General features: G+C 39.3%; 1 protein-coding gene across 3 annotated transcripts in view; it reads left to right on the forward strand.

The window, feature by feature from the left end:
- LOC119693749 (inositol-trisphosphate 3-kinase homolog) overlaps positions 1-23,822 on the forward strand; it is a 77,822-nt gene that overhangs the window by 32,195 nt on the left and 21,805 nt on the right. The window contains exon 1 of one of the 3 annotated variants that reach the window (XM_048623728.1): positions 21,019-21,225. The exons of 1 other annotated variant lie outside the window; for it this stretch is intronic. In XM_048623728.1, the coding sequence (XP_048479685.1) occupies positions 21,205-21,225 (21 nt within the window). In that variant the 5' untranslated portion in view covers positions 21,019-21,204. Of the gene's footprint in view, positions 1-21,018; positions 21,226-22,725; positions 23,112-23,822 lie in introns of those variants that run through there. One more of the 3 variants, XM_038118162.2, reaches the window with a different exon arrangement.

A 23,822-nucleotide genomic window follows, 5' to 3' on the forward strand; every position in this document is an offset into this window, starting at 1 on the left:
GGAAGGTAGCGGGAAGCCGCTGGATGCAGATGGCGGGTGACCGTTTGGGGTGGCGATCGTTAGGAGAGGCCTATGTCCAACAGTGGACTACAGAAGGCTGAGAGAGAGAGAGAGAGACAATGTCAAGTGTAACTAAAGCCTGCCGGTAAATCATGGTTTACCGTTTCCAAATATTTAAATGTGATGTGAATATGTAATGTGTTTATACTTCCTTCCTTATAACTCCTAATGATATGATTATGATCAAAATAGTTCAAGCATCTACCAGATGAACCAACCAAGATTTTATGCTAGACATCGCAGCAGTTTGTAATTTAATAAAAAGTGTTCTTACTAGAATTGAGAGTGTAGATGTATTATAAAATGATAATACGGATCTATCATCATCAGATAATAGGATATCATACACAACTAAAGAAAAGTCACCAGTTTCTCAGCAGTATACTCACAAGTACTATTTGTTGTGATGAAATGAAATTGGTGTACGCCCTCCCTATGAGTAATGTCAACATCAACAATGATAAATACTTCTCCTTTACTATGAAGTCCATGAATTATTATCTAATAGGCCACTGCGCCGGGCCGTGCAAATTATTAGTTGACATACAAATGGGGTTAAATCGTAATTGGGATGGCAGCTCCATAAATAACATAACCACTTGCGTCCGTGGTCATGATTTCAGCGCGTGCCCATTTAGGGGCCCCGCACACTGAAACTGAATTTACATAAAAGATTCAGAAGTCATTACATATACCTATTTGGGTGGATTCATGCGTATGAAAGCTACGATGCCACTAACAGATATACAAATTCACAGACTCATTTTTCTTGTAACTCCCCTCTTTTTGGGTATTATGAGATAAATTTTACGTGTCCTGCAACTTCAGTAAGTAAGTATCTTTCTTTGGCTATCGTCCAGCTGCATAATGAGATCCTGTCTTGGACATAAAAACCTCAGGATGTCGCTTAATTTACGCGGAAAATATTTTTTTCATACTACAAAACATAAAAAAAATTACATAAGTACCTATATACTTACCTATTATTATGTTTAACGCCATTCACCTATGGTTACCTATCTATGTATTTCAATAATCATAGATCGGTCTAAAGTGGGAGACATTTCCCATGATAGGACCGTATTCCCCATGGCCACCATGACCCCGTCGGAGCAGTGACCGCAGCGCCACCTCGTGTCAACGACAGACACCCGAGATGCATTCCACATTCAAATAAATGATATTGTAATGAGACCGGGATGGGATCGGGACGGATAGTTTCCAAGAAGATTTGCTCATAACTCATGCAGTCTTGGTAACGTTGACTGTGGGTTGCAGACGGTCGGTCTAACAGTTTAACATGTTTGGTTTTGGATTACTGAACTGGCAATTTCGAAAGTTTTTTTTTTTATGAACGTAAGTTTAATACGAGATAAACGAATTATAACAAGACGTTTGTAATCTATAATACTAAGGCAAACATAACTAAATAATGAACTTTTGTAGCTATAAGCTTCATAGTTGAAAACTCTTATTCTTATTTAGTTCTTATGTATCCATTTCCACCAACAAATTCAGGAAAACTGAAGGTAGAAAGTTAATGTACTGGCTTAAAATATCACAAAATATTGACGTATATTTAGTAACTGAAAACGTTTCAGTGTCCGCCTTTCCTAGGCTGCAGCTAAATGAAGGCGAAGTCCTGAAGCCCACGCCACGCCGCCCGCCCGGACGCCTCGCTCAATTGACGCGCCTCATTCAATCAGTGCACTGTTCGAAATTATGAATTTGCACAAACATGTGTGAGTAACGCACTGATTTGTGATGATGATGATGGCATGTTTTTATTAAATTCCATTAGAGCATACGCCGAAACGATGTTTCTTGCTTGTTCTTAATGGTTGTTATTGTAAGAGTGTCGACTCACCAAAATCCGATGAGAACACGATGATTAGGTCTCAGTATCTCTTATAAATCATATTTAATTCCTGCTGTAGTCACAGGGTCGGCGCGGCGGCACACTAAGAATATGATTTATCAGAGATGTGGAACTAATTATTTATTTATTTATTAGCTTTGGTGACTGCCGCTGGATGCGGCGCGGCGGCTTTGGTGTGCCGTTTTGTAGATACCTTTATTACATATCAGGTTTAATTTTTTGATGTAAGTACCTACCTACTTACTTCATTATGTTATGTAAAAAAAACTTTACTTTTGTACAAGCACTGCTACATATACGATATTTTTTTCCTTGTTTTTTCCCAAAAATTGGGATGGCATTGGCAGTTTGTCCAATGGCTTTTCCTTGAACCCGGGCGGAAAAACGTTTTTAATATTTATGACACATTGCCTATTTGATTCGGCTCCACTCATTTGCCTCCCCCGATGGTCCCGGGGAGTATTCTAAAGAGTTCCCCATTAATATTAAAAGCGGTGTACGGCGTTGCATATTGATCGCGCGGCCATGGACCGGTCATTCTTCTGCCGAGGGCGCGTGGACCGGAGTTCATCGGGCCCTGGCGGCGCAGACGCTACCAATATCAAATTATTGTAATGTCCCCCAGCGGCACTGACCTCCGCCTCTTCGTCACCTCGATGTACCTACAGCACCTGAATGAATTCTATTAGCTATAAGCATTTTTTTGTAGTACCGCTCAAATTCCACGCGGTCTCTACTTGTCATTCCGTGCGTCTGTCCGGGCCGGCTATCCATTACTGGAGAACGGAAAAATATTTGTTTCTTTTCTTTAAGGTAGTACCTAATCTTCTATTCAAAATACTTATATTACTTATAAGATTCATATTGTACTTAGCTCCTACGTCCGATCGTGGAATTTCAAATTTAATCGACGCCCAACTAAGTTTGAAGGAAAGGGATTTCTCTAATATCGGCCTAGAGCAATTCCTAATTTATGATTGGATGCCAAAATTAATTGTTTTTGACCGTGACGACCGATGACGGCGATGACTACTAAATACTATAAAGTCCCCATCAAGTCCTCATCAATGAGAAACAAAATGCTCAAAGGAAGAGCTGTATTTGTAATCACCTAGAAAATATATTTACAGCCTAGCTTTAGTTTAAGTATACCTAATTATTCTTTAGCTCCACCTACGAGTTAAGAACGACTACGAGTAGTAATTTACGTGTTGTGGTTCCTCATTCGTGAGTTTGGTGAGAGAGGTCGACACTCGCTCAACATATTCATGGGAGGTCTGTAAGTAGGCATAATGAATCAGGATACCCTCATTTAGAAAACATTAGTTTCCAGAATGATCTAAACGTTTACTTTCAGATATCCGGGGGAACAAACCGATGCACGTATGTTAAGGAAAAGCTCACGTAGGTATTCTATATCTGATGTTGTTTACTACCGTATCTGATAAAATATCTTCGAATCATTCAAAATACATATAACCCTATGTAAGTAATTGGTTAAATCGAGTCGCAATGGATTTGTATGGGTTTTGTTGTTGGTATCAGGGTGATGATAAAAACTTAAACTATGTATTTTGAAACGTGGTTTACCTACTTGTCTAAGTTAGAAACATGAATTACCTATCGCGAACTAGAAAGTTTTCCCTCGGGTTTTCTTATACATTTACAGGGATATAAGTATACAATGAAATGGTGGTAGATTATGGTAGGTGGTAGATTATGACTTTCGACAAGTAATTCTAACATTCTACGTCGAAAAATAAACGATTTCATTTCATTTCATTTCAAATTATTCAAGTAAATTTTAAAAATTGTTTATGATATTTTAAAATAATCTCATGTATTTTATGTACTTACCAATCTGGGATGATGATTTGTCTACCAGTCTATGAATCATCAATTATTCAACATCTTAGTTACTAACATGTAGGTATGAGGTAGTTATTCAAAAAGATGAAGCAAATGAGTCATTGAGGCGGTCATTTACATATGAATTATTACATAAGAATCGTCTTGCGAGTAGGATGCATCATACTGCTAACTAGCGACATCTGATCCTAATTATAAATCATGGTGACTAGTAACGACAACGAAACAACAGGGTAAAGTCATAGAACTAAAACCGTAAGTAAATTAATATTTCATATCCTGCTGATTCTGCATAGCTTGAGCATAGCAGTAGATATTAGATAGATGAGAGAGAGAGTAAAGTGTATCCATGTTTGTCTACATTACATAAGTACTAAGACGGCACCCAACGTAAGGAAGTATGCGTAAGAAGCCTTCCCAATTTTTACCCGACTGCCGAAGGAGGAGGGTAATGTTTTTGTTATGTTTGTTCCAACACTTCCGACATTAGTCGACACGATAAATAGAATAAGATTCAAAGCCAGGTCCGAACCCTTACTTTTATTACTTAACATTGACAAGAGGCGCGCGTACTTTTTCTATTTTTATCGATTCTGATGAGTTGATGAAAACAATCGTAGTCCAGAATACAGATAGCTTCATTAGCCATACCAGGCCCCGGCAGCCGGACCACCCACTCATGCTATGCTAAGAACAATACAATAACAAGATATCTAACTACAATAACTATGGTACGTAGAACAAAACTCTGTCCTTCCCGTCGGCCCTTTCAGGGATACATGGCTCCAACTCCAAAGTTACTTACACAACTAGTAGAATACAGACTTCCTAAGCGGGACGTTTAACGACGATCAAGAACGAATCAGTTCCATAAGCACCTAAGTTGTTATTTGGAAATGATCCTGTGAGTCCTAATATTACTCAGTAGATCAAGAGTAGACCTATTCTATTCTATTCTATTCTCTGTGGGGGTAACAGTACCTGCACCTGGCTCTCTCGAATGGAACCTTTGTGCATATCCCCAAGGTCTAAACTGCCTTCCTAAGCTTGGACCATTTTCCCACCACGCTGGTCCACTGCGGGTTGGTGGGTTCACATAATATCTAGATGTGCTAAATCTAGATATGCAGGTTTCCTCACGATGTTTTCCTTCACCGTAAGAGCGATGGTATACATTATACTTAAATTCAGAAAAGAACTCATTGGTACATGTCAGCGCCGGGATTCGAACCCGCATCTCTTGATTGAGAAGCGGGCGCTCACCCGACTGAGCTACCACCGCTCGTAGTCAAGAGTAGACCTTTTACACTATTTTTTTTACTTGTATTTTTATTGTCTTTTTGCTATAAGTCATCTTCCTCTATTAACTGACATTATCTAGTGCTCTCTGTTACTATTTTAATAACACCGTTGATTGACGTCAGTAACTCGTTTTATAATTATATGGAAATATGTCTATTATGGAGATTAAAATAACTTGAAAAAGTGCCAAGTTCAAGATGGACTCAAATTTATGGGCGTCATATTAATACATTTAAATTATAATAACAGCTTTGTATTTTCTTCCTATGCATATTTTACTGGTTTCTAAAATCGTTATTGTTGTGTGTGAATAGATAGAGCTGTTGCAGCTAAAAGAAAAACTGACAATCAACATAATATTTTGTCGATTCATCCCTTCTTATACTTCGGTCAATTCAGCCCACTGTATGCCTTCAAGTTGCACGGGTCTGTGATAGGCACGCCACGCCATGATCATTGGTCCATCTGCCATCTTCATCTAACTTCATGCCCTGCTTACACTACAATGTCAGGTCATGCCTGTTCCATAACATCTTCAACTATTTCTAGAAACAGTCTACCAAGGAGAAACTTTATCTTGTTTCAGCCAGAGAGTAGCCAAGCACTGTTCAAATACTATTAATCATTACCTCTTGCTACTAATAGCTCACAATGTTTGTGATCACGCTTACACACATAGGTACTTATAACAATGAGTAGTTGTGGATGGTTGGTGGCAGTGTCGTGGAGCGGGTGCCTGCTCCCACGCCGGGGTCGGGTGTCAAGGCGCTTCGAGAAAGTGCCGTCCACCGCCGCATCGTCATTGACGTCACTCGTTCCAACACACATACACGGCGCATTCTACGCTAAAAATACCTTTTTAAATGTAAAAATTAAGATTCCTCAGCGGTCGCAACCTCCGTGGTGACACTTAACCAGATTCCAACATCGATATGCAGTGATCGATCATAATTTCATTCTATGACGTCAATCAGGGGTCACTAATTTTTGTATAACACGTTGTTAGAAACTTAAGCTGTAAATTTTATTGCTATTCAAGTTAGTCATAAATTATATTAGATAGGTAGATTTGTTCATAATCATACATGGGGACCTTAGTCGCATATTGTCGTGGACTGAAATTTTTGGATGAGTTACATTTTCATGTGCAATATCAGTCTGGTAAAAGGTCGTAGAAACGAAATTTACCATAAAAATCGTATGAGGCATTGGTGGACTGCGGTCTTGTTAACAAAAGAATCAGATTATCCACTAAGTATATTTATCGAAATATTGCTTCCTACTGCAATAATCATCACTACTTTGTTTGCAAAATGTCAGTCTTTGCTGATGATGATGACTGCAGATTTTACCCACGCACGGCACGGTGCGATGACGTCCACACCGTAATTGTTGATGATTAATTGACTATCGATTTATCACTGTTGGTTAGCGACTTTGTTGCTTTGTTGTCCTTTTATGGATGAAGAAGAAAACTTTGATTTAATATTCGTAAATCAAAAAAACTTTAACGACATCAGCCAGACTCTAAAGTTGGCGAGAGATTATTCTGAAACGTTTCAGCGGTTTGCATCACAATCTATAAAAAATAAAGTTAGTAACTACCTATATTCAATTTATTTTCTGATATTTAATATAAGTATTTAGTCTGAAGAAGAACAAATGTGTAGAACTTGAATATGAGTACATGAGTAGGTTCCACACAAAGCTTTTCTTGATCTTGGGTCCTTTCATGATCACGTTGTTAAGTGATGCTCATCACGAACACCATGTCGGTTGATGACAGGCACGTTGCAAGAGGCGATGACGCGGCGCATTGATCATCATCACATTTACCTGTACCGGGTTCATAATATACAACATTAGTACAGTGTATGGATGTAGTTAGTACAATATCCGTGTCAGCAGATGTAACGTGTATGACTGGTGCTGTTGGATTGGGACATCTTATTTTTCCTGTGATTCCGTCACATAGAGACAAAGATAGATTTAGGTATATGTCTCATACTAAAGTGGTACTTCGACGAATTCCTGAAAATCCCTGTTCAGGATACTTGTAGACGAAGTGAGATTTTATGGATCGTTGCCCTACGGTAGAGGCATAATCATTCTTGCTTAGTCCCTAATTAATTATGTATTAATCCTGTTCTTGGACGACGTCAACGGTGATAAAGACTTGCAGCTGTTGATGAATGATGAATTGATGATTGACATCAAGAATAACCACGTTGCAATGACGTACGTACTGAGGGTACTGAGGGTCGATAATTGCCACATGATATTATTAAATTCTATTCAGGTAATACGAATATTATGATCTAATTTAAGTGTCCTATAGTTAAAGGGTACGATCCTATCCCCCTTATTCATAGAAAAGTTACAATACGTTTTAACTAATAAACTGTTTTGTCCCTCTCTGTCAAAGAACAAATTGTTCTTTGTCGGAGAGGGACAAAACAGTTTATTAGTTAAAACGTTCTGTAACTTCTCTATGAATAAGGGGGTTAGTCTTTACTAGCTTTTCCCGCGAGCTTCGCTTCACCGTTTTTCAACCGACTTCAAAAAAAGGAGGAGGTTCTCAATTCGTCGGGATCTTTTTTTCTATGGATTTCCGGGATAAAAGTGTGCCTTTGATACAACATTACAACGTTGATTATTTGTTACTTTTTTATTTTGTTATTCTACCGAGTTTTGAAAAATATTATATTAGAGTTCCCAATAATAAATAAGTTGGTCCATCTATACGTTACCACTCTACATACAGATCCTTTGGCTCGTTCCAGCAAAATTACGAGATTATTTATCCTGCTGAAAAAAGTCTCATAGATATAAAAAAATGTTTCAGCGCATTGGCTATTGTCGCTCCACATTTCAGAGGTAAATAACCGACGCCTGCGCATCGTGCGATCGTCCGTGACAAATGGGTTCAGCCCTAAACTGCTACTAGTAGGGAGCAGAATCTTATGCTTTTAACAATAAGGAGTTTTTCAGTGTGGCTGAGCTGCACGGTAAACGTACAACCATGTACCCTAAGGCCGTTGACGTCAATCGGGCATACGCATTAATATTTATCAAAACGCACATAATTATACAATCTGGTTTGCTAAATAGGTGTAGTAGCAGCGCCACAAAAGAGGTATTCGCATAAAATTCACTAAAATTATAATTCATTCGATTCTGCTAGATTGATAAATGTGTAGTAGCAGGCAGAAGGTATAAGTTCATCGATTTATTTTTTCATTCTAAAATCCTTAGAAACATAATTTTGTTTTGTTAATTGTCTTGTATTTCAGGCTTTGATTATTTCCAGTAAAAAAAACTAAGCGTTTAATTAAATAACTTGAACCCCACCTTCATCATTATGTATTAAGACTTATGTATATTCACCCATGTACTCTTAGCTTCTATAGTCTACGATTACAATTAAATTGTAATTAGTTGGTGTGATTCGTTAATGTAAATTAAGACTTATTGAAAAGTGGATCGCTGTGAGGTAGGTTATTAACTTGTTACAATGTGCAATCAATTTATTATTAACCACTGATGCCTAATTTACTTTTGGTAATCTACACTTCAATCTTCTTCTTTCGTGTCAGTGAAATGCGATTTTTTATATTTGTCCAGACCAAAAAGAAGCAACTTTGATAGCATTCTGGTTGGCCTGGAGTAAGTCTTCCCGTGTGCAGGTGGAAGGGCACAGGGGACAGGAGAGTAAATGCTCCATAGTCTGGGGGGCGGTACCACAGTCGCATAGGTTGGTACCAACGGTATAGCCCCACTTACAGAGATTGTCCTTGCAGCAGCCTACCTCTGCTCGCAACCGATTTAGAGTCTTCCAGATGTTCCAGGGAAGACTGTTACCGGGAGCAAGTTTTTCCTCAAGAGGTAGAAAAGGATCCTGGGGCTGCTTTCCCTCCCAGAGCCTTAGCCTTGCGTTTTGTGGGTTTTCATCCGTTAAGGACACCTCACTATTTAGAAACGCTTTGCGGCTCTTAAGGCGGGAAGGTGCGGCAGTATGTGAGTAAAGTGGATGTCTGGAGTCGCATTCTTGTTTGGCTTTCTCAACAGAACATGCCACTTTACGCCGTATGCTAGGGGGTGCTATCCCAGCCAGAGAGTAGAGTTTGTGGAGCGGTGTCGGTTTGAGGCATCCTGTAACTATACGAACTGTGTCGTTAAGAGCAACATCTACTTCTCTAGCATGCGCGGACCTTGCCCATATGGGGCAGGCATATTCGGCAGCTGAGAAGCAGAGTGCTAAGCTACTTGTTCGTAGAACTTGCGGAGAGGCGCCCCAGCTGGTAGACGTAAGCCGTCGCAGAAGGTTGTTTCGGGAGCTGACTTTCTTCTTGGTGATTTGGCAGTGAGTTTTGTACGTGAGGGATCTATCCAGGGTCACTCCGAGGTATTTTGGTGACGAGCAGTGCTGGATTTTTACCCCTTCCCATGTTATGTCCAGCTCTCGATTTGCCTGGTGGTTGCGTAGGTGGAAAGCACATGACTGAGTTTTTGATGGGTTTGGCCTCAAAGCGTTTTGACTGTAGTAGTCACCCAGCTTCCGCAAAGCTGCAGTCAACGTGCCTTCCACTTCTTCGAACGTAGCTGCCTGCGATGCCAGTGCAAGGTCGTCAGCGTAGAGGAATCGAGTTGTTCCTGCATCGCGGGGCTGGTCGTTGGTATATATGTTAAAAAGAGTTGGCGCCAACACACTTCCCTGAGGCAATCCATTTCTCTGAGAGCGCCATCTACTTTTTTCCGAGTTAATGCAAACTTGGAAACGGCGGTTGTGGAGCATCTCACTTATAAGTTTGACAAAGTTGTTATCGTTAGTGAGTGCACCGACCTTCACCAGTAGTCTCTTTATATTGACTGTGTCATAGGCGGCTGATAGGTCGACAAACACCACACCAGTCACCTTTCCAGTTTCAAAACCATCCTCAATGGATTGAGTCAAATTTAAGGTCTGACTGGTGCAGGACTTTCCTGGTCTAAAGCCAGCCTGTTCAGGTATAAGTTTTGGCTCTATTTCGCTTGTGAGACGGTTAAGGATGAGCCTTTCGAACAGCTTATATGTATGGCACAGAAGAGATATTGGTCGGTAGCTCTTAGTTTCAGAAGCAGGCTTACCCGGCTTTAAGAGCGCTACAACTTTTGCTTTCCTCCATGCCTTAGGGATTCTTGCCGAATCAGTGCAGTTGTTACACTTCAATCATTTCGCATTTTATACAAGTTATAGCTGTGCAGTAGCTATATATGTACAGTAAATTTTCGGTTTAGAAAAATTCAATCGCTTTTAAGGCGGAATTTGTACTCAATCACCTTACATTGTCTAGTTTCAGGCTTTAATTCAGTCAGGATTAAATATTTTTTTATTCTACTTTTTGATAAGGATCCTATATAAACGATGAATAAATGACGTTGTCTAGACTAAATTGATATCAGACGGCTGTTACGAGATTACCGAGGGCCGTACGTACGGAGGCGCACCATAGATAGTAGAGTTTAAAGAGGTGTTCTTTGCCCGCGGGCGCTGATAAGGGGTCGTGGCCTGTCTAGGGAGCCGTCTGGCGCGGCGCCTGCGCTCTTGATCTACTCACTTGACATACTAATTACTACAAACCTCGTATTATGTAAGAGTACATCGCTGTTGCGCGCGCGGCGATCTTATTATTCAAATCGAACTTCCGTTGGAAGTGGTTGTTTTGTTTATCAATTGATATGGTAATGCGATGTCGACTGCATGGTATGTCCGTCTTTGACGAATTATTTTGAATGCCCACTTACACAGAATTAGCACGCAGCAGAGCAGTCTAGTTCGACATCTCTGCGTACTCAACACACTACTGAACATTTAACGTGACCTTTTGATTTCACATTTTCTTGATATGAAACGTTTACTTCTGCATACCGAATTTCATGAAATCTTTTCAGTAGTTTCTACGTGAAAGAGTAACTAACATTCCTCTTTACAATATTAGTGCCGAGGATGTGAAACAGGTTATTCCACCAATGTGCAGTCAATAGCTACCCACTTAGAAAAATAAGATAATTTTCATACACTTTATCCTGTTATTAGAAAAACGAGAACAGCTATTTGAAACATGTGATACAGTTGGATGCCGCATTGCCACGTCTACATGTAATAAGGTGTAATTACCGGTGTAATTGCTGTGTCAATGAGACACTGTTTCACACGCTTGTGTCGTCTATTTGTGTGTTTGCAAGTGTGTAGTTGTGTATGAGTGGGTGTGTAAACAGGACACCTCGCGTGTGAATGTTTACTGTTGGTGAATCTTGGTGTCACACGCATTCAACCATACTCTTGAATGTGGACAGATTTCCAGAATCGACTGTGGGAAAGTCATGTTTGGATCACATACTGGAATAGTACGGTCAGGTGCAGAGAAACTTGACCTCCCTCTCATAGTAACAATGCTTCTGAGGTGGGTCAGGTATTTCTGCCCCTTACTGTACCTATAAGAAGTGTTCTCAATATTCGCTATACTTCTAACCACTAGATTTACCTTACCCTTACCTACTTTGGCGTGACTGCCTGAGTGACTGAAGTATTGGCTGACAACGTGACTGAAAATACACCCACAAATTACCGACCTACCTCGTTATTATTCATTCATTTCTCATGTGGCATGACATGACGCTTAATTTTACCCTATGATTATCGCTGCGTGTTACAATTTTTAGAGTTCGTACATACAATGTAAGCGACTGGGACAAAAAACCAACGAACGAGAGCTGTCATACAAATGTTTCGTTTAGTTGTACAACAAGATAGAGTCGTGGAAATTTTGATTTTCGTAAGGTAACATATTTTAGCTACTTTAGAGATTTTAATACCCGTGTCTATATTTTCCTGGTCAGAATAGGCAGTGGCCTATCCCTAACCAAGAGAACCCTTTAGCTATGTATGAACGATTATTATTGATGAATAGGTGCACTGACTTTTTCGCTGAATAATAATACTGGGTACCAACTTGTACATAAATGCTGTCGATAATACCAAGTTATTAAGTCCCGCTCAGACGGACTCGGCACTCGGCATGTGACATCCACGTGTTGACACAATTACTATAGATACCTAGCTAAATATAGACCCGTATCGTAAAGTGCAATGAGTTTATTATGTGTTGTATTTCTTTTAATAAATTTGCAGTTCATTTGTTTAGAAGGCTAGGTAGTCTAGATTGGGCCTCTGGTCTTGGAAGAGCCTGAAAGATAGTGAAATGGACCGCCCCCTGGGATAATGTCAGATTTATAAGTCAGGGGGTCCTTGCCCTCTTTTTTAAGATACGGTTTAAGGCCCTATCCAGACGTAGAGAAGCTGTGAACTTCCAATTTAATATGAACGACAATACACATTATGAACGATAACATATAATATACACAGCTATGAACGATAGCAACGAAAGGGACCCGGCATGGGATTGTATGCGTCATTATTTTTAATTTTTATTACACATATGTTTTTTTTTTTTTTTAAATTAGCCTATTTGGTTTCCCACTGCTGGGCAAAGGCCTGCCCTTTTTCCTTTCTTTCTATTTTACATATCCATAGTATATCATATGATTCGTAAGCTGAAATCCTCTAACTGATAAAAATTGCAACAATTATTATCTAGCGTACCGAGTACCAAAACATTTCGGTTCCTACTAGTTTAAATCAGTAACAGCTACTGGAATAATATTACTGGTAAATTAATTAGGACATGATTGTGAACTTTAACGAGTCTTTATAATTGCGTGATACAACAAATTGGATAATTACTTTAATTTTTTGTTTGTTTCACATTACCTCCTAATTACATATTATTATGAACCAAACTTATCAATATCAACAACATTTCACGTGCTTTTCACTAATTAATATCAAAATAACAGTAAATGTATGCGTGGGTCTTTTTTTAACTATAATAAAGTTATTATTGGGACGTAGGCACTAAGTAGTCTGAAATTGAATTCCACTTATCACTTTTACTTAGGGCCCCTTGCACAAACATATTAAATCTGGATTTAGTGTCAAATCTCAATTTAAGAAACGTCAACCTATATAAATTTATGGCTTAAATCGAGATTTTAACACTAAATCTAGATTTAATAATTATGTTTGTGCAAGTCGCCCTACGTCTCAAAGTATTAGTGGCCGGGTCAATTAGATATTTCCAGTGTTTCTCACCAAGTTTCACTATAATCCTACTGTTTCCTCGAACCCTTATGCCGATGCCCCATATAACCTCAAAATCATAGTCTACTTCATTCTTACTCTTACTCGATTACTGATAAGAATTTAGAGAATTTTATAATTTCGTAGCATTTTCGTAGCCAACTACGTAGGCCGGATTTGTTAGCTTTTTACTTAAACAAAATGAATGAGTACGCTTAATAATTATTTAATTAGAGCATCCAATCCAAGATGAGCCCATGTAATTATTTATTTCTTATAATTGGATCCAAAGGCCGACCGACGCTCTGTGTTCAAAGTCCGAAAATATATCTCGTGTCGTTTCATTCGGCAAAAAGTTACAAAAACCTGTGTAATATCGGTAAGTAAACATTCATTAAATAACGAGAAACTGATAACAATAAATCAGAAAATCATCGCTTTCCTAGTAATTGAGTAATTAAATTATGTATTAATAATTAAATAGGTTAGAGACAAGTACGGAGTAAGTAGAGTAGGGAATGTTTTGATTTGGAGTTTATCCATGCCGTCGTGCTATTGCGTTTCCGCAAATGCGATTACGAAGCTTACTCCAAATATTCCGCTACATACGTAGTAAATAAACCGCCCTACCTGCCGTCGACATACTTAGTGAATATTTTCATTCATTTCAAGATTCAACGACTATTTCAGCCAACTACATTTTAGCTCTACATTTCATATAAGTATTACAAAAAAAATTATGTCTGAGTAATTATAATATTTGTATCCATAAATAGATTATTTATTTCACGGTAAGTACATTTAACCCTGACCTCAGTGGAAGCAATCTGGGCTGATAGCGCGAGTGTCACAGCCGCGTCGCCACTTCTAAAAACCCAACTGAAAGAGGTAACAGGAAAATATCCATAACTTGAACTATATGCATACATAATATGTCATATTTCTTGTATTTTTCGCTACTTAGCCATAGGAAATTCAGGATAAAAAAATCTATAGGACTCAAGGATAACGAAGCATTATAATAATAATATGTAAAACATTTTTCAAAGTTAGTTAGTCCAGTATTTCGAAGCATAGGTACCTATTAAAGACAAACTAATAATTAACGAACTATACATAAAATCTCAATAATATTACATTGATTATTAAATAAAATTATTCTCAGGTCTTGGATGTGCCCGTAAAATGGCAATAGGCCCGCCCCCTATTACATTGGGACTAACATAACACTCTGGCGAAAAGTGGGTGCAGCAATGCACCTCTGCCTACCCCGCAAGGGAGTACATTAGTACAAGGCGTGAGCGCGTGTTTTATTTTTTTTTATTATTAAAAAAATTATAAGGTACAGTTATTTAAACAACTAAGATGTTGGCAGAATAGGTACTCTAATATCTCTCGCCACAGTCGCCCGTTTAAAGTTCCGCAGATTTCCGCATCGAGCCCTAGCAGCCAATATTTCGCAAAAAAACATAATGACAATAAAGTAGATAAAATCGGTCGAGTAAAAGCTGCTGCCATGGCGAATTCACAAATGTTTTTTCGAAAACTTTCATGACATTATTTACTAAAACGTTACTTATTTGCGATGGAGCATAATCTGACGGCCTCATCATTCATATTTATTATGATCACATCACAACATTCGCATGTCCATTGACGCAACTCGTTACTTTATTTACTTCAGCACTATATCGCCTATTTTGTCTTCCCAATGAGTGTAAAGTTCCATCCGTCGGCGTGAACCAGTTGCGCTGATAGTGGGCGGGAGTCCTCGTCTAGTGCAGAACAACTCTATACGGAGAAGTGGAAATAACGCACGGACGTCCAAAAGCTTGGTTAAAGTTTATCAAGCATCTGATTTGAAAAAATGCAGTTTTTAGCTTTTTCCTTTATGAAAATAAAGAGACAAATCCGATTTGCTGATTTTCAGCAACTTCAAGTTTACCACGCCGCTCGCAACAAGAAGACGACACTGAAGACACGACGCTGTTGAACTATCCATTAAGGAAGCCCATAAAAAGGAAATCCCATAGACCTATGCCCAGCAATACGGCATAAATGTATATGTCACTAGTAGTGATCACAGTTACCAAGTCATGTCCCAAGTTTCGTTGTTCCTCCTCGGGGCAGTGGAAACGGCCGGGGGTTATCTCGGCGCCTCCTCGCGCGTCACACTCACGCAGCCACCGCCTGAATACAACTGTTTATTTATATTATTATGCACTACTTTGATACCGTCACATCGCTCCGTTTTTGTTCCTGCATTTGCGTGGTTAGAGTCCTTCTGTAACATGTGCGGCAGTAGAGCACAGTACCTAGATATCTTTTAACTATACCCCCGTTTTAAAGACATCGCTGAAACGTTCATAAAACTAGTGGATGCCACCTCAGAGCACCGTAGAATAGAAACGTAGTGACAATCACGACAATGTCGTCAACACTACCGTTCCGAGTTTCGCTACTTCGGTAAAGTCATATTCCCATATGCCATCTGTTTTATTCAAGGGTTTTTAGTCTGTGGTCTGATTCTATCAAGGACTTGATTCTATTGATTGTCTCTATCTTTTTGGAGGTTTGAATTCATCAATAAATCGATTGGGTTTAACGAAGTTAGCCATTTAAGCTTTCGTGTTCTAAAATAGAATGAGGATGTACCTGTGAATGAAATGTTGTAAAATCGGAATGATTTGTTAATATCTTACTAATGACCGGATCTATTTGTGGATCAGTCGGATGCGAAAGTCACGTAGCACCAATTAGACCATATTAATTTGTGGTTATGGACGAAAATAACCTCTTTCAAAGCGAATACCAAAATGCCCGGTCACGATTGTAGTGAAATTTTACATCTGTTTGAGATATTCATGTTTATTTAAAGTTTCGATTTTACATTGAGAACTATTTTCAGTCTTGCTTAAACAATGTTAGATGAGTAACATATGGATTGTGAAGCTACACGTTGTTTATTTAAATAAAAATAATAAATTGCATGTAAATATTCAATTAGATGTTCAAGACAAGCCAAACTTATACTAAACCACACTTTTACTAAGTGTAGGACTTTTTCAAGTGGCGGTCGTCCAAGCCAACATTAACTTTTTCTTTTCGTCGCTAGTCGCTAATCATCGGTCGGGTTTGGTGTGTAGACACCTTAATAGCTTATTATTATGTCTATCTGTCATGCGCATGCGCCAGTGAGCCTGTAATCCTAGCTCTGTGGAGCCGCCGGGTCAGGGCGGGGCTATCGGTGGGCCACGCCGCAGCCAGTTCAAACCGCTTTACTTTTACACCTAATTAGCTGCTATCAAATTTCATAAGCGCCATTTGATATCATGCCGATTAATGATTTCCTTCAAACTCGGAGTTCTGAACCATTCGCATTAATTCGTAGGTACCTAAGTACATGGAGTACTTGAGTAGCTTTTTATTGGCCTCCATTCCTCAAAAGCAAGCAGTTGTAACATACGAAAAAATCTAAGTACAAACTGTAATTTAGTCGTATATTACATTTAAGGTGATTATTTTTTTGCGACTCCAAAGTGTAGAAGCGAGGTTATTACACACGTTAGGATGAGCACATGTTTCACAACGAGACAGCTCATAGCGTGATTAATAGTAAAGCCTAAATTATAGTTGTAAAAGTGACAAAGTGAATCCGAGTTCGTTCACATCACATGGTTGTGCGGTGTAATGAGCACTACGGCCACTGGTGGGCTGGAAAAAGGCAGGACTGAGACAATTTAATAAGCAGATTGACCCATTGAGTGACGGACACATTTGAGAACATGTGTGTGCAAAAACTAGGCAAATCATGGGGCGTGACGGCTGTATCACGTGTCGGCGGTGTGGAATGTGGATACACAAATTATAGTTTTTCTGTGATTTTTAACGAATTTAATTGTTATTAAAAAACGATGGGTTGTACCCACAATATCCACATATATCTACAACAAAGATTCTAAAGTCGTAAAAAATATCCGTTTTACATGAGAAAACATTTTTATGCACCGCGAAGCTTTTACGCGAAAAGCTAATCATAATAATAGGGACGTTTAGAGCCTTCTCATTGGCTGATGAATCCGATGACACAGTTTAATTCATCGCGGTCGTTTCGTTTAACCTTTCTTTAAATTTTTTGTTACAATCGAATAATTTTAACGTGACTAATCCACAGCTTATACCTACATAGGTAGAGACATAGTGCTAGTTTCGAAACTTCAATGACGCACGTGAAAATTTCGTAAGTCTTATTACTACTTACCGTCAATGTCTTATTGGTTAATTTAATTAATTAGATTGAGTGGTCCGCGGGTGTGAACACTGTGAACCGTTATAGTTAATAACTATTATGGCCCAAAGTCAATCATGACTTGGTGGTTGGTGGTCCTAACTGCCACCTCAATATGGCTATGGGCAAAAATTCATGAAATATAAGGGCCATGGCCAGCGGCCGGTGAAACGTGCTAAGTTTTTTTAGCAGTTTCGAGGCCATTCACTTATTATGACTTTAAAAGTACCACATCCTCTGCCATGTTATTTCTATAGCTATAGTTAGTACCTTGACTTCATTCTATTGACTCCAGACATCAGCATGAACTTTTAATTTATAGACTCGATAATTTTGCCCAATGTTTATCATTTGCACTTTAAGCTATGCATTTAGAAATAGGTTATTTGTATTAGTTTCTTATCTGCTGACGACCATTAGTTCATTAGTCTCGTGTTGTTTGGATGCACATAATCGAACTGTATCTGTCACTAGCGAATAAACAAACAAGTTCTTACATTATGCGCTTTTATCTAAACTTATACATATCATAAACATATACATGTCATGTATTTTTCTAATAATTTTTTTTGTGTCTCCGACATAAAAAAATACTACTGCCCATTTTTTGTCAATGAGAATTTATATTTTGCAAAGCGATTACTTAAATTATTCTTATCACGATTATAGAATATTAAGCTTAGACTATGCTAGTGTTAGAGTTTAGAAGAAATAGCTAATTAATTATTCCAATAGGTAAAAAAGTAAATAATTGGCCTGCCACTTCTGTGCTCAATAATGTAGAAGCTCCCGGAAGGCTGTGTCGGTCAAACAACAGTTGCGGTTGCGGATGCGGATGCTCGGCGCTCGGGCTACGGGGCTGCATGCTGCAGGTGTAATGCCGTTATACTGTACAACCATTCATGCCTATTGGGGATAGTTTAGTCACTAAACCCGCTGTTATTTTTATCCTATACCTAAAGTCTCATATTTCACCCCACTGACCCGTTTAAGAGTATTTTGTGTCACGTCTCTAATGAGCCGGCGATGCCAGGAAGACAGTCGCTGGGAAGTCATAAAATTAAATTAGACCCATGCCTCGTTAATCGCTTGTTAGTAAACTATTCAGTTCATGTCCGCAGTCGTCCGTTCACTGTAAGCCCTCCCTAAGCATAACCGGTTAATTTAAAATAGGCTCTATGATTGTGTGTTAAAAGTTACGACAGAGGACAAAGCGCCTGCGCAGTGTGGATGGTGTTATCTCGATGGATCGTCATTGACGTCACTGCACAGGGTCGCTGCCATGCGCCTGCGCCGGTTCGCTAAGTGAGACCGAAATAGATGCAATCTTGCAAAACAAATTATTTTTATTTATAATGTAGTCCAAGAGTGGTTTTGATGACCCGCTTGCAAGTTATAAACTTATATATAACACAGAAGTATTAACGACCTTTTTGGCATTTGAAGTTGATTACGTGAGATAGTTATAATAATTAATTAAAATATGGGTTTGTATTTTAATTAAATAAGTAGGTATAATGAATATAATACCATGAGATGTATTGCTACAGCATCATCAAAGGCTAGGTTAGGGATGAAAACTAAAAAGCCAGATCATTAACTCTGCAACTGCTACGTACTCGGGCGGTTGGAGTTTAATTTGACCTCTTTTGCTTCGACTCTATCCTTCTTACTTTCTAGTAGAAAACTTGCAAAGAATCCATTAAAGTCAATTTGGCCCGGTAAGTAAACCTAGTTTCTGCAGCCTACGCCATTGTTTGTAAATACCTCACCGGAAGAAAGTTGTGCCGGAAGTCATTACGATTTCGTAATTAAACCTTATTGAGAGAACCTCCAAATAAAATACAAGTCCTACTCAGGTGGATGTACAAACAATAAACTTACGTAATATACTCTTTCTATTTATGCAGCTGTGATATATTATGGGAACCTATCATATTTTTAACCGGTTACCATGTTACCTTTTCAGCATATTATGTCTATTATTAAATACATGTCGATATATTTACTGTCCCCAAAAGTCATGATGTTGTATATGTTCTAGAACATTCGATTCGTTCGCGCCCACGTAGCATTGATTTCGTTTATTCATTGTTACAATATTACGATATCATAATCGTGTTTTGTCATCTACAAAATGATAACAGCATCGTGAGAAACAACGGGTGCCCTCGCTCGGTTCCTGAGGAGTCAATGCCACGGAATGCCAAAATCGTGACTCAGAAGTCTCAGAACAAACACTTATTGAAAACAGCAGCACCCATGTTTACAACCTCGCTCCATCTATCTGCTGCGCCTTTGTTTTGTACAAAAACAATTGACTACAATCTGCAATCTGTAATCCAACTTGGGTGAGGAGTACACGTGGAATATCTTTGAATAGAACTACTTGTGATGGTTTTACATCAGTTCGATGTTGCTTTGAAAGTGTTTCATTTTTCCAATAACGATGAGGCTAAATAACCATTTGAAAAATAAATAGCCTATAAGTAAAACATTGGAGCATCAGCTCTAGAATACTCTAGATACACGAAAGTTCTAAGTTCCCAATACGAGAAACCCAGCTGAGGAATTCGCAGAATGCGAAATTAAGCTCGGTCGAATGCTTTAAATATTCGGCGCCAAATCGATATTAAAATTGTCGCGCCGCGGTCGTCGTAAGATTAAGATATGTCCATAGGTGAAGAAGTGTCGCTGAGTCCGTCTGTCACTTTCTAATGACCCATTGATGTAACACTTTAGATTAGCCCCGCCTCTGTGTGGCTCACCTTGACCTACGGCTGACTTTGTACTTTGTTGGGAATTAAATAGTCACCAGCCTCAAGGTTATCTTCGCTGATTTTTACATATTTTATTCTGTCGAATAGTTAAAACAAATATAATTAAGTACTTACGTAATGTCTGACACTTGAATGATCATATAAAACTGCAAGTTGGTTTATCTGCGGTCTTAAAGAAACACCCATTTGTAACCCAAACATATCTCTGCGCACCATAACAATGGTCTATCTCTCTGTCTATTGATCAAACATTCCATTTGTTATTAAAACAAATTTATATCCATTAGACAGTGAAAGTTTTGTTTGATCAAACAGAGAAGAACGACTGCATCTTATTATGTAACAGACGGTATTAAAATCCACTTTCAATTCGATAAAATTCTAGATCTTTCAGTCGATCTGCAGAATTCTGTTGCGAACTCATGTGTTCTGTTTCTATCGATATAAAAATACTTTTGGAAGAGCCATAAAGCTTGCGGCTTTTTAACGATCGGATAGCAATAGCAATAGTGTTGTGAATCGTAGCTGCGTGTGCGCGTCCCGGCAGATTACCTCTATCCCGCTCTGCCCGCATCCTGCCCTCCCTCTACCTACGGAACCCGTCTAAAATAAGAATAACGGTTTTTTTTCAACACTCGGTTTCGTTCCAGGAACGGAAGGGGCTGGGGAAGAGCTTTACGCTCAAGATTTGGGATAACTTAAAAGCTGTTTCATTGAAAGCTCACCCCTTGTAGAGTGCTGCATTTATACATTTAAGTTGTGGACGTGTCTAGCTACAGTTAGTGCTCCGTGCTGTGAGACTGTCCGTGATTAGTTGATTACCCACGTGTGCAAGAAGAGGGAGGTTATGTTTACAATTAGCAACGAGGTGAGTCATTCCTGCTAAATATTTAAGATTGAATATAATTATATTGATAGAACTTTCACCCTTGATCAGTTATCATATCACCATATTACACGTCCGTACCTGCTTTTCGTGAAGCAGGTGAATTTTTGACGCCATTCTATATCTTTATAAATTTTGATACTTAGATAATATCCTATGGGTATAACGAGTGTAACTTTGGTAATAACAGCATATTACAGCTTCCGACTTTTTGATACATTTGAACCAGCTGCTCGGGAATTCGCCTATGACATCGAATTATCCGATAATGAGCGAGTAGTGTTTGTTTGTTTACGTTTAATTTTCCGTTATGTTGCGATAACTGGTTGTATATTATGTCAGTAATTAATTTTTAAAATGTATATTAAGTCACGTAGGCAAGCCCAGTGATTCAAAGTTCACCATAAACCTACCATACAGGTAGAAATTAAAGTTATAAATCATGTTATCCTAAATAAATTATGTATTGTACCTATTGTTAACATGCAGGTGCATATACGAGGTAAGCTACTTACCTATGAACCTACAATAACACAGAATACTAATTCCGCCCTGATGATGACGGACGCTAACATCTCATAGACACAGCATCAGTTGTTCCGTTCTCCGTATGTGAGACCTACAAACAATCCAATTCCTGTTTGAAACGAGAATGTAAGCCACGTGAAGGCCTAGCACGGTACTTATACTTACTACCTAGATAGACTCAATATGAGGTAGAATACCTGCAGTATCTACATAGTACATAGTAAAGCTAAGTAGTGCGTGTGGAGTCGTGAGTCGCGCGGGAGTCGTGACTGCGACGCTGGCCGCGACAAGGACGAGCTTCTTCTATACAAAACTGAATAAAAACTGGATTCGTCGTGACGTCAATAGGTACGGCGCACACTAAGCCGTTTTATTGATATGTCAGCTAACAACTCTGCAGATTTTAATCTTTTACCCATTTTTGTAACGATAAAGACAGTGTTTTGGCACACTAATGCGAATTATTATCTTAATTTAATCAATACTATGCGAAGGACTCCTTATTACTTGTGTGTGAAGGATAACGTGGGTAAAAATTAACATACGGACGACATCACGGTGTTTCGGTTCGAAGAAAATAAACGATTATGGAGGAGTTTGTCATTAAAAGTGGCGCCAGGACAGGATTTTTAGACATAAAACATCCACACACACATATTTTTACTTTTATTTGCATTTTGTTTTGATTCAAACCGGCTCTCACCGGGTTCGGAAATGTAAACGAGCTGGACGAGCCTATATCTTATTTTTATTATTGTTTTGATTCAACTTAAGTACTGATCGATTGGCTGCAAAGAAGGGATAGGAAGAACCTCGTAAGTCAACAACACCGATTAATCCAATTGGAGCAATTATAACACTAGTGAATGAGAAGCGCGTTGAGCCGGTTCCAAAAATAAGCTCGTCTCCCGCACCTTGCCCGCTCGTAGCTCGTAGTGTGCGCGCGGCCGGCACGCTCGCCAGGTCGTCTGGTGCGCTAGGTTAGGGATAGAGCCGCCTGATCCGTGCTTATTTAAAGCTCAGTGGGCAGGGTAAAAGCGGGGCAGGTCAGTGGCCGGGTGCCGCGCGGAGGGAAAGTCGCTCTTGGCCGTCGCGCGTTAGTTTCTTTTTTGCAACGGCGCATGCGCGCGCGGCTCGCTCGGCGGTGCGTCAGTGTTGCGTGCAGACCACGTCGACGGCGGACGCGCCACGCGCCGCGCCCGTGCCCCCAGTGCCCCGCGTGCCCCCAGTGAGTGCAGTGAGTGATGCGGGACGCGGAGCGCGCGCCGCCGCTGCCCGCGCGGCTGTACGAGCGCGCCCTCAAGCAGTACCAGAAGCTGCTGGACCTCACCAAAGACAAAGTAAGCACTCCTTATGTCACCGGTATGACTGTCATCACTTAGCCGACGGGAGGTTAATTAGACGCCTCGCGCTAATGTTTTAGCGCTCTTCAGTGTAGCTAATTAATTAGATAATACACTTTTTGCCCTGGAATACGGTGCATCACGTAATTATTTTGCTGAATAGGCCATGATTTTGCTTTAATATATGAATAAATTATTTAATTTTGCAATAATTTTATCAATTTTGCAAAGTTAAATGTAATTGAATCTGCGCTACTAAAGTTACACACAGAACTACTCGAGTTTAGCTTTAGATCCAACAAGTTCTGAATGCAAACCATGACAAGATTGTGTTTGAAGTGGAGTGTGTATCAATCGATGATGGTCCTTCTGGCTTCTAAGCTTGCCAGTTAATGGTCCAGGTGATTATTTAAGTAAATGAGTATATAAATAAGTGTGCAAAGTAGTCCGCCGTGACGTCAATGGTCTCGGAAAGGAAAGCCAGTCGTAAAGACGACCCCCCAATGGCGTCGGCTTCACTCTTTATTTAAGGTATCGGCGAATAAGTAGGTACATAGGTTGTACTGCGATGTCGTGCCGGTCATCCTTAATGATGATTAAATAAATTAAGAGCTTAAGTTTCATAAGAGTGTTACGTCTCTCCACTTCATTATTTTATGCGTTAATTGTTAATGTTACTGTTGAGAATCATTCCGGAATGGCATTTTA

This window comes from Plutella xylostella, chromosome 10 (genome assembly GCF_932276165.1).
Source record: "Plutella xylostella chromosome 10, ilPluXylo3.1, whole genome shotgun sequence".
Taxonomy (NCBI): Eukaryota; Metazoa; Arthropoda; class Insecta; order Lepidoptera; family Plutellidae; genus Plutella; species Plutella xylostella.